General features: G+C 39.9%; 1 protein-coding gene and 1 pseudogene across 1 annotated transcript; both read left to right on the top strand.

Annotated features, from left to right (window-relative positions):
• Nucleotides 1-3,570: 3,570 nt before the first annotated feature.
• On the top strand, nucleotides 3,571-4,517 carry LOC138766479 (olfactory receptor 6C74-like; annotated as a pseudogene).
• A 6,151-nt stretch (nucleotides 4,518-10,668) lies between these two features.
• Nucleotides 10,669-11,571, top strand: LOC138766478 (olfactory receptor 5V1-like). Its single transcript, XM_069944068.1, has one exon. The coding sequence runs from the start codon at nucleotides 10,669-10,671 to the stop codon at nucleotides 11,569-11,571; it is 903 nt and encodes a 300-aa protein (XP_069800169.1).
• Nucleotides 11,572-12,878: the final 1,307 nt, after the last annotated feature.

Below are 12,878 nucleotides of genomic sequence, written 5' to 3'. Positions count from 1 at the left end.
TTATTAGTTGGTAGAGAGCCTCAGGTTCCTGTACAACTAACCCGGACTAAAGGATCTACAGGACTTACCAACATTTCTCACCAGTCTACTTTAGAAATAAGTGTGTTACAAACTTGTAGGTTTTACCCATAAGAATTCAATAAATGTGTAAAATTAGATGAAAACTTTGGCCATGTTCACACCATGTATAACACAGACCGTTCTGTGACTCGGCCCGCTGTTACTGAAGATCATCTCGGCTGGTGCTGTAGTACCGGCCAGGTGATCTTCACTTCTGCTGAATTCACCACTGCACACAATGGAGCGTGTGGCCAGAGCCACATGCTCCTTTGTGTGAACTGACAGGTTCTCTGCAGCCGCTATTCAATAAATAGTCAGTCTTTTGCATGACCGCTAGCGATCCCGGATGGAGTGTATACTATGTGTACAATCCGGCCCGGATTCAGTGTAAGTTTCATATTAATTATTAATCACGGCCATTGTTGCAAATCGGCAACAACAGCCGTGATTAATATGAAACGTACGTAGTTTGAACATAGCCTTAAACTATATATTCACAAATGGCTACAGTCTGGCAAGAAAATTGGGGAGCTTGCGGCCCTGGAGGAACATATTAATGTTGCTTTGAGATGTTCAGACTCCTCACCTCACTGGGCTGCGTATTTTCTGCGTTTTCACTGTTTCTGAAGATCAGTGAGCACTGGAAAGGAGGTAACTCTTTTTCAGCGACGGAAAAATTAAATAATAGGTGATGACTGGGAGGATTTGTAGGTAGTATTGCAAAGTGAGGTAAACTATGGAAAAAAAATATTTATGGTGTAATCTATAGGCTTCCCTAACATCAGTCAGTTGGCGGTCAGCTGCATAACCAAATTTTGGGGTTAGGGTTTGGCTTCAACCTTAAAGGGGTAGACACTAGTGGGTATTATAGTAGCTGGAAATATGATGGTATTGTGGCTGAAAATTTAACGTTGTTTAGTTAGTAATACAGTATGCCAGAAATCTGTCAGAGATTGGGGATTTTGTGGCCGTCAACAGGGCCAACTGTCCAAGAGTGGGTTAACCTTGTGTCTAGAAAAGTAGAGGGGCATTCTGATCTTTATTGAAGAATATAGTGACTGACCATTGTGGTGACACTTGGGGGGCATTTGGCAGACAGGTATTGTCTCTGTGAAAAGGGGACATTATGGGTAAAACCAGCGTCATTGTTGGGGTAAAGCTACTGAATGCCAAAGACATTCTCCTTCACTACAACCATCACAACATAAGAGCTGTCACAGTTTGGCCAGCCTCCATGTGTTGTGACTGACAACCTTGGTCAACTGTTTTACGCTTGCTTTATTTCTGCCACCTTACACATTTATTTTAGAAGGCATAAGCCACCACCATTGCTTTCTAACTGTGGCTTAACCCCCCGTTACCCCATAGAATACACACAAACGTTTATGTGTATGGGGCCGTCAGGAGAGATAACTATCATTAGGCTTAGAGTTATTGGAAATATATGGGCAACTTAAACAGGTTATCCAGCGTAAATTTTTTTATATAACGCTGCCCTCAGGGGTGACATCCCGCTCAGCCAATCAGTGGCTGCGGTGCTGTCTCAGTCAGTGATTAAGAGAAAAAGAGAGGGTGGGCGCAATCTGGTGTAGTATATGGCAGCTCCAAACACAGAGCAGGCAGGTCCATGACTAGATAATTTAACACTCACCTTGTGTGGTTGTGCAACTACTAGGCACAACACTATGAAGAGCTTGTGAAAGTGGGGGGTCACCGCAGCTCGCCAGGAGTCAACTTAGTCAGCGACTAAGTATAGAATAAAGGAGACAAATACTGGTCTGGATCACACCAGCTGGCAAACAACTGCCTGGAGATCAGCAACACAGATGATTCAGAAGACAGGATACCTTCAAACGTTAATCCAATGCAACAGAACGCACTCCGGAGGCAAACAATATCCAACTGGAAATATTTTAGTGACACGTTTTTGGCTCCTCCGTACGCTAAAACCTTTCTAAAGCTTACAACAAACACATGGTCAAAGTCCTATTTAAAGGGTCACTCCTATTACAATTCATTGCTACTTCAAGGTCAAAACGAGGATATCTCCCTGGCAACGCATAAATGCATATCCATATATATCAGCCACAGGATCCAAATTCATACTAGCTCATAAACAATGAACTTACAGGGTAATGGAGAACTTTCCTAACACAATGCTTTCACCCGCCGGAAGCCGGTTCTGACGTGGAGCGTGATTGATTGCTCCACTCATTCATTCATTCATTCATTCAGATTCATTCCTACCTCCCTCTATGTTGTTCACTTAGGGAGATTGCATTACCAATGCCGCCACACCATTCCATGTGAATAACTCAGCCGCCATCACGACCGGTGTGAAATGGTGGCTAAATCACCCACAGCTAAGGTGGGATAAAACTTTGAATCACATTATATCATGCGTGAAATTAAAAAGAGACATTCAACAGAGAGCTAATTCACTCAGAAGTGCTCTACCATTTCATTTAACCATTAACCATCAATGTTTGCCGTTTATATATCCAATAGGTGTCCCTTTTATTCAAGAGGGCCCACCTATCGGATACATGCTCATTAATCTGCTCTATTGGGTAAATCCTAAGTTTTTGGAAATTTTTTCCATGTCCCTGCATCATATGTCTAGAGACACTGTGCTTCAATGCAGGGGTTGTGTCTTCCTCCCTACATATTGAATCCCACATGCACAATTCATTAGGTAGACAAAAAAAGTCGGTCAGTGATTGGCCGAGCGGGCTGTCACTTGCAGGCGACTTTGTCTTGGAAGTGGTGAGGCTACAGTCAGTGGGGGGACACCAGAGACAGTGAAGCAAGAAACAGTGAGGTAAGAATAAGGTGTTTATTATGTTTTATAATAGGGCAACAAAAAGTCTCAAGATGGATAATCCCTTTAAAGGGTTATCCAGCGCTACAAAAACATGGCCACTTTTTCCCCTATTGTCTCCAGTTCAGGTGCAGTTTGCAATTAAGCTCCATTTACTTCAATGGAACTGAGTTTCAAAACCCCACCCAAACTGGAGACAACAGTAGGGGGAAAGTTGCCATATTTTGTAGCGCTGGATAACCCCTTTAATATGTGGCCCCCAAGTAAGACAATCTAAATAGACTGTCACAACAGTCAACACAGTGTATGGGTGAGTTTGAGCTTTCTCACCACCACTTCACCATCCAAAAACTCTTAGTGCCTCATCATGAAGTTTACTAATTGTTGTGTTTTTCCTATTCCAGAATTTTTACCTTTACAACTTATTAAATAGAAATAATATGTGTGTCCCTTGTGTTCCGCTAATACACATCTCTTTGACCTGAGGGAAACTGAACATTTTATCATTTGTCTATATAATCCCGGTTCCTATCAGTGCAATGCTTCATTTATAAAGAATAACTTTGACACGCTCCTCCCTTTTGCTCTTCTTTTTGGCGTGGCATATTTTTGTGCAGAAATTTTCTAAATTGGTTTATTTAATTTGTCATCTTCAAATTTAGATTTTTTTTAAAGATTATTCATTTTAAATGGATCATTGTAATTTGACCACAACGACCTATTTCATCATTATCGGGATCTCGGAGAAGCCTTTATTACACTTTATTGTCTTCCTCCTGGTTCTGCTCATTTATCTCCTCACTCTCGGAGGTAACATCACCATCTTCCTCCTTGTTTGTCTAGATCACCATCTCCATACTCCCATGTACTTTTTTTTGGTCAACTTGTCCTTCTTGGACATTAGTTGTTCGACAATTTCCCTTCATAGGATCCTTATTTCCTTCATATCGGGAGATAACACTGTCTCAATCGTTGAGTGTTTTGTGCAAATTTATACCTTTTTGTCATTGTCTTGTGATGAACTGTTGGTATTGGCAGCCATGAGTTATGATCGCTATGTTGCTATCTGTAACCCTTTACATTATCATCTTGTCATGTGCTTTAACCTTTGTGCTTTTTTGGCTTTTCTTTGTTGGGTCTTTTTTTGGGTTTTCTTCAATGTATGCCTGTTTTTGTGGGGCTTTTCAAATTATTATGTTTTGACTCCAACAAGGTGGACCATTACTTTTGTGACATTGTGCCAGTCCTGAAGCTATCCTGCGGTGACACAACTTTTCTTCAGCTCTATATTCATGCTGTCGGGGTGTTTATTTCTTCTTTTCCCCCCTTTGCCCTTACATTCATCTCCTACGTTTTCATTATCTCCACCATCTTGTCTATACGTTCTAGCAGTGGCAGACGTAAAGCCTTCTACACGTGTTCCTCTCACCTTACAGTTGTCCTCTGTCTCTACGCTTCTCTTGTCTTCCAGTACCAGACGCCAAATTCATCAGGCTCCAAAAAATATTTCTCTTTGTTTAACACAGCTGCCGTCCCTATACTGAACCCCCTGATCTACAGCCTGAAGAATAAAGATGTAAAGGCCGCTATAAAAAAAAGACTATGGAGATTTGTCGTGTCAATTAAAACCATTTAAATAATGACTTAATCCTTTCTTGGATATTTCATTAGCTTTTCCTAATAATCAAGTGCCAAAATTGTATGCTTAAACGTATAGCGGTACCTGTGTGGATTGACACCAAACAACAACCAAAACCCAACATGTTTCCCTGTGGGTATCAAACACGGTTCTTCAGAGGTGAATAAGATTACACTTGTATCCTCGTTAATTAAACATACTACTCTACTTAAGGGGTAGACTGTATAGTATGGCATTATAAATGGTATTTTGGCGCCGCCATACTTACCTGCAGCTTATTGGACATAACAGAGTTTATGTTCTGTTGGTGCATCATCTTCAGAAATAAGTTGATGCATGTCTAACCTTATTTACCCCTGTATAACTATGTTTGATACCCATGGGGAAACACGTTGGGTTTTGATTTTTGTTTGGTTTTGATCCACACAGGTACTGCTATATGACATTATATCCATTAGAGTATTTGCGGTCCTGGTGGAATATTCAATTAGACTGTTAGGGTGTGGAGTATATGCACACAGGTACTGTTATATCATACTGTATCTATTAGTTTGCCTACTATCTATTAGTTTTCCTATTATCTATTTTTCTCTCATGTGTGATTCATTTTTGCACCACTGGTTTCACAATGTAGATTTTGGAGACCCCTGTGTCTATCTAGGGCCTGTAGGAGATACATGTTTTACCTACAAGAATTAAAACAAAATGTGTAAAACTAGATGGAAACTTAAAATGTATGTTCTCAAATGGCTGAGGTCTACTGTATCTATTAGTTTGCCTACGGGCATGGTCATTTAGTTGGCAAGACTGATATAACACCCTATATACAGTATATGTAAATATGTATGTGGCAGTTTTTAACTATATAAAGTTTGAATATTAAAAGTTAGGTTTTAAACGTGTGCTACGCCTCTGTGAGTAGATTAATTGAACGTGTCTAGGCCCCCTCCCATCACTGGAATTAGAGTGGCGAGTCTGTGACTTGTCCTATACAACTACATTTACAGGACTGACAAAGTGACCGCAGGTGAAATTCTTTTATCACTCTACTCCTTTCTTAGTTTTTTTTTTTTTTTTTATCATTTTCTCCTTTGTTTGGCTATGTTCACACAACGTCAAAAATGGAGAAAAACGTCCGATTTCGCTATTTAAAAAAAACTTCAGTTTTTGCAGCAATTTAACTGACTTCAATGCAATTGCATTGAAGTCAATGGGAAGACGGACGTCCTATGCACACAACAGATGTCAAAATAATGAACATGAACATTATTTTCAGACGTTTTTTATTAGTTGTTCACACACAGTTCTTTTGTCACCGTTCTTTCTCCGTTTTTACTATTAAATTCAATGGATTTTTCAATTAAGCCATAACCAAAGGCCAATTAGTAACCCCAAATTAAAATAATGTGCAAACACCCGTCATTGCACTAAGGGGATGCCAGGCTTCAATAAACGTCCGTTATTTTAGACTCAAAATAACGGACGTCATATTAAACGGAGCTGAAAAAAAAGTTGTGTGAACATAGCCTTTTAGAGGCTTTGCCAACAAGTGAAATTGTCTATTTTTCTCTCATGTGTGATTCATTTTTGCACCACTGGTTTCACAATGTAGATATTGGAGACCCCTGTGTTTTTCTAGGGTCTGTAGGAGATACATGTGTTACAAACTAGTTGTCAAAAACTTTTTTTTACCCACAAGAATTTAAATTAAGTGCGTAAAACTAGATGGAAACTTAAAATGTATGTTCACAAATGGCTGGGGTCTTACAAGAAAAATGAGGGAGCTTGAGGCACCGGTACTGGATGAAAACATTGGTGCTCCAGAGACATGGTCGGACTCTGCACCCTCAACCAATCTTCCGGGTTTTTTTCACTGTTTCTGAAGGGCAGAGACCATAGGAAAAATGGTGAGGAGTTCTGTTTGTAATTGAGAGAAAAATGAAATGAAATAGTGGTTGATGATGGTGAGGATGTGGAATGTTTGTTGGTAGAATTTGTAGGGAGGTAAATTTTGGAGTTAGGACTTTACCTTTAAGGCCATGTTTACACAATGTACGTTTTACATAAATTACAGATATTGTTGCAAACTGCAATGTGATTTATGCAAAACATATGTTGCATTTGAATGAATGGAATCCTGGTCGGAGCGTATGCACATAGGGGGAGATTTATCAAACTGGTGTAAAGTAGAACTAGTCCAGTGACCCCAGCAACCAATTAGATTCCACCTTTCAGTTTTTCAAAGAATCTCTGAGGAATGAAATGGTGAAATCTGATTGGTTCCTAGGGGCAACTGAGCCAGTTCTTATTTACACCAGTCTGATAACTCTTTTTTTTATAATATATGCTCAGGCCAGGATTCTAACTGGCCGCACGATAAACTGATATGTCAGTTTTCTGCAGCCACTATTCATTGAAAAGTGGCCACAGGAATGCCACAATGGAGTTCCCACAATGGAGCAAGCAGCCGGAGGCGCAGCGGTGAATTGGGATGCAGGCGCACGCGGATGCACCCGCATCCAAGTTCATCAAAAATGAAGATCATCCGGACGGTACTGCAGTACCGGATGGGATGACCTTCTCGGACACCAGCCATTCTGTGACCAGGCCGGGTCACAGAATGGCCGGTGTCTTACACCGTATGAACATGGCCTAAAGGGGAGAAAATGTCCACATTTTTGTTAGGACATTTCATTGGTTTGTGAGCCAACAAAAAGTGATGTTCTGTTGGATTGTAACATGAAATTGTTCACCATATTACACAGAATGATAGTACGATCGTTACAACGATTGTTCTATGATCGAAGGAACGATTTAGAACTATACTGAACGATTAGTGAACAAGTGCGGAATTACAGCGAATGAATGTGGAATGACAGCGAACGATAAACAACTATTTTAGGGTCAGATCTATATCAACGATCAATGACAAATGAGCGATTTTTCGATTACACAGAAACAATTACACAGAACAATTATCGTTTAAATAAAAAAAAAAAACAATTTTATGCACATCAGACATAATAAGAATTATACCTTTATTGACTGTATAATATATAAACAGATATTTTTTTCTGTCTAAAATTAAAAGCATCCTTCTACCAAACCAAGTGGTCAGATTCCAAGTTCCTAAGCCGAGATTTGTCATGAATTTTGCAAGAAGTTTTGTTCACGACCAAACTGAACTTTTTGAAAAGTTTGTACGAACCCAGTCCAAGATGGCAACCGCACATTTTACATTATACTTCTGTAAATTCTTGGAAGCAAGGATTATCGATAATCCCTTACAGTCTGCCAATCGGCTGCAAGTCCACCTACCCTCTTTCTTTTCCAGAACATCTCCACCACCATCTTCAAAAACAATACATCTAGCTTTTATCCCAAATAATATGTCTGTTATGATGCTCAGTTGTATGTAGGTTCGTAAATAGTCACGTATGCATAAATGCGTATTTTAAGTAAAAAACCTTGTGATTACGTGTGTTTTAAGTTATAATTTTGTGATTATCTATAATCCCTTGCAGCCTGCCAATTGGCTGCAATTAAACCCCACATCCCCCATTCTTTTCCAGCACATCTCCACTGGTACAACAATAAGTGCATACAATAATAAAGTGCTAGTACTAGGTGCAACAGCAGAGTAGACAATAAAAGTATTTTTTTTTTAAGTGCAATATAGTGATTTATAGTGAGCTAGAGTGCACTACAGTATATCACCAAATCCAAGGGAGTGGTAGTGGTAATAGTCCAAAGAACCCTATGCATTCTGTCTGTAAAAGGAAACCTCCTTAGGGATCTCCAGCACAGCACATTGATTTCTGCTTGCCACTAGAGAGGAGCGAACAGAACTTCCCAAACTGAGATTCGTTACGAATTTTCCAAAACGTTCTCAGAACTGATTGAGGCACTTTTGTCAGAATTCCCATCTGACAAAGAGGGCTCGGGGGGAGAAAGTGGTCGCCATTGTACAGTAGGTTGGGAACCAGCACTGCCTCGGAAGGGAGCATGAGCATGGCCATTATGTGGAACGCCTTCCTCAGCATTCCGCAAAATGCACCAACACCATCAGCAGATAAAGCACCTACGAGCAGGGGGCAGAATGGTGGATAAGTATGTCTCAACACATCTCATGGTGCTGAAAGAAGGCTCCTTGCCAGAGATCGCCCAGTATGCCTTAGAGGTGCTGGCCTGGCCTAAAGCAACTGTGCTGTCTTAAAGGATATATAGCACCTCTGTCCACCTATCCAGAGTGAACAAATTGACAAGGTATAGATCCCAGATGACTTGTCAGCCCCGGTGCCTGGTTAGGGAGCCTATGTGCAAATCTGCAGTATTGGCTATTGCCTCCTCCTCAGACTCTACTTTCCACCACCATCTCCACCCACTCCTCCTTCCTTTTGCACCTGGACGTCCGAGTCCTCATTCAAATTTATTTATTTATTGAGTTAATTTAATTTGATTTATTATTTGATTTTTTTATATGTATTTTATCTTATTATTTTAAATACTTTCCCGACCCCATTATTGCAAAGGCAATTGCCTTTTCCTTACCCACATTTTGGTTGCATGTGTAGCCTTCTACTCCTTACTACCCCGATTTTACAGCCAGGGGTCTTTTTTTGCGCCATGATGTGTACTTTTCGATCGCTTTTTATTACATTTTTCTAGACTTGATACGACCAAAAATGCACAATTTTGCACTTTGGATTTTTTTGCGCTGGATCATTTAATCATGTGATCATTTAATAGTTCGGGCGATTACGGCGATAGCAAATATGTTTTTTTATTTGTTTATGTATTTATATTTATAAAATGGGAAAAGAGGGGTGATTTGGACTTTTATTAGGGGAGGGGATTTTTTACTAATAAAAAAACATTTTAACTTTATTTTTTTACATTAACTAGAAGTCCCCCTGGGGGACTTGTATATACACAGCACTGATCTCTCATAGAGATCAATGCTGTGTATATACACAGCAAAGATCCATTAGATTGGTGATACATTGCACTGGCCAGCTGCAGGCCATAGCAATCTATTACCGAGCCGGGATCAGCGTCATTGCGAGGCTGAGGCCTGGCACGGGCAGAAGGACGGATCTCACCCCCGTGATCACATTGCGGGGGGGAGATCCGACCCACTAGACACCAGGGATGCACGGAGCAAAGCCTCTAAATGCAGCTGTCAGGTTTGACAGCTGCATTTATAGGCTTAGTTAGCCGGTGCGGCAACGGGACCCGTGCCGGCAGATAACAACCGGGAGCAGCGGCGTTCAGAGCGGGGTCCCGGGGGACCCCTCTCTGAACTCCCGCTACTGCACCATGACGTATCAGATATGTCATGGGTCACTAAGGGGTTAAAGCACATTACAAATTTATATAACTTTGTAATGTTATTTAATTGCCTGGAAAAAAAAATCACCAGGGTTGTCCTTTAGCTTTAACACTGAGGGTTATAGTAGTACACTTGACCTTCATTACTGTACACCTGATAGAGGAAGCATATACTATTTGAGACACAAATGCAACTTTTTTATTTCCCTTATAGTCTGCTTTTTTCTCAAGTCTGCTTCTTTCCTCATCAGGGAACGTGTGTCCTTTGTGTTTCTTACTTTAATGTCTTATCCCCTCGGCCTTTATTGACACAAGGGAAACCCTCAACATTTTACCATTTCTCTATTTAATCCCCTGCTCCTATCACTTATGTGCTTCTTCCGTTTATAAAGAATAAGTCTGACGCTTCCTCCTTGTTCTCCTCACTGTGTAGCTGCAGTTTGCTGGATACATCATTTATATGTATCGTGTTTCCCAAAAAGAGCCTATTAGATGACTTCCTTTTACAAACCTGCCAAGAAACTGGTGAATGGACACAAAGCATATTTATCTATACAATATGGGCTTCTAATCAGAACGCTAGTATGTAAAACTGGAAATTATTTACACTCATGGTTTAATATTCTAATAAAACCTTTCTGAAACACTCTCTTATTTTTGTGTTTTTTGTTTGAATTCATCCTGAAGTTTTCATCTTTTTAATTTTATAAAGGTTAACACAATTGTATTTATATAAGAAAAGCGATATTAAAAAATACACGTTTTAAATTTTCTACTTTATTGTCAACTAAAACTTAGAATGTTTTAAAATTTTACAATGGATCATAGTAATGTGACCACAACGACCTATTTCATCATTATGGGGATCTCGGAGAAGCCTTTATTATTTGTCTTCCTCCTGGTTCTGCTCATTTATCTCCTCACTCTCGGAGGTAACATCACCATCTTCCTCCTCATTTGTCTAGATCACCATCTCCATACTCCCATGTACTTTTTCTTGGCCAACTTGTCTCTCTTGGACATTAGTTGTTCGACAATTTCCCTTCACAGAATCCTTATTTCCTTCATATCGGGAGATAACACTGTCTCAATCGTTGAGTGTTTTGTGCAAATTTATACCTTTGTGTCATTGTCTTGTGATGAACTGTTGGTATTGGCAGCTATGGGTTATGATCGCTATGTTGCTATCTGTAACCCTTTACATTATCATCTTGTCATGGGCTCTAAACTTTGTATTTTTTTGGCATGTCTATGTTGGGTCTTTGGTTTTCTTCAATGTATGCCTATTTTTGTGGGGCTTTTTAAATTATTGTGTTTTTATTCCAACAAGGTGGACCATTACTTCTGTGACATTGTGCCAGTCCTGAAGCTATCCTGCAGTGATACAACTTTTCTCCAGCTCTATATTCATGCTGTCGGGGTGCTTATTTCTTCTTTTACCCCCTTTGCCCTTACATTCATCTCCTACATTTTCATCATCTCCACCATCTTGTCTATACGTTCTAGCAGTGGCAGACGTAAAGCCTTCTACACGTGTTCCTCTCACCTTACAGTTGTCCTCTGTCTCTACGCTTCTCTTGTCTTCCAGTACCAGACGCCAAATTCATCAGGCTCCAAAAAATATTTCTCTTTGTTTAACACAGCTGCGGTCCCTATACTGAACCCCCTGATCTACAGCCTGAAGAATAAAGATGTAAAGGCCGCTATAAAAAGACTATGAAGATTTGTTGTGTCAAATAAAACCATTAAAATAATGACTTAATCCTATTATTTGATATTTTATTAGCTTTTCCTAATAATCAAGTGCCAATATTGTATGCTCAAACTTTGTGTTTTCAACTCCTACATATAGTGGTACCTGTGTGGATTGACACAAAACAAAACCCATAACCCAACGCGTTTCCCCGTGGGTATCAAACATACTTCATCAGGGGTAAATAAGATTACACTTGCATCCACTTGGCAGGTAACCATAACACCAGAGGAACATCACTCCAGTCTCATCGCAGACTTTACACCATAACCTGAGGGTGAGTCATGTAGTTCTGTACCTAATATATATTGTCTCCTCTGTAATTAAACATACTGTACTCCTCTGCTTAAGGGGTAGACTGTATAGTATGGCATTATGAATAGTATTTTCTAGCCTCCATACTTACTGTACCTTCAATTGATTGGACATTACACAGTTCATGTTCTGTTGGTGCATCATCATAAGAAATAAGTTGATGCAAGTGTAACCTTATTAACATCTGAAGAACCATGTTTGATACCCATGGGAAAACACGTTGGGTTTTGATTTTTGTTTGGTGTCGATCCATCCATTAGAGTATTTGCGGTCCTGGTGGATTATATGGTAAGGCTGATAGGGTCTGGAGTATATCCACACAGGTACTGTGGTATCATACTGTATCTGTTAGTTTGCCTACGGTCCTGGTGATTTAGTTGGCAAGACTGATATAGCACCCTAGACCAATGGGTATGCGAAGATACATATGTATGTGGCAGTTTTTAACTTTTTAAGCCTGAATATTAAAAGTTATGTTTTAAACGTGTGATATGCCTCTGTGAGTAGATTCATTGAATGTATCTAGGCCCCCTCCCGTCACTGGAATTAGAGTGATGAGTCTGTGACTTGTCCTATACAACTAAATCTATAGGACTGACAAAGTGACCGCCGGTGAAATTCTTTTACCTGTCTACTCCTTTACTAGTTTCTTTTTTAGCATTTTCTTCTTTGCTTTGGGGGATCTGCCAACAAGGGAAATTGCCGATGTTTTTTCACATGTGTGATTCATTTTGCGCCACTGGTTTCATTGGAGACCCCTGTGTCTTTCTAGGGCCTGTAGGAGATACATGTGTTACAAATTAGTAGTCAAAAACTTTTTTTTTACCCACAAGAATTGAAACTGGAATATGTAAAACTAGATGGAAACTTAAAATGTATGTTCACAAACTGCTGAGGTCTTGCAAGAAAAATTAGGGAGCTTAAGGCTCTGGTATGGGATAAAAACATTGGTGCTCCAG

Source organism: Dendropsophus ebraccatus, chromosome 10 (genome assembly GCF_027789765.1).
Source record: "Dendropsophus ebraccatus isolate aDenEbr1 chromosome 10, aDenEbr1.pat, whole genome shotgun sequence".
Taxonomy (NCBI): Eukaryota; Metazoa; Chordata; class Amphibia; order Anura; family Hylidae; genus Dendropsophus; species Dendropsophus ebraccatus.
Note: the sequence above shows the minus strand (reverse complement) of the source record. Positions and strands in the feature narration are given on the sequence as shown.

Bases quoted from the DNA above. Each gene is read 5' to 3' on its own strand.
- LOC138766478 (XM_069944068.1), top strand. From the start codon at position 10,669: ATGGATCATAGTAATGTGACCACAACGACCTATTTCATCATTATGGGG.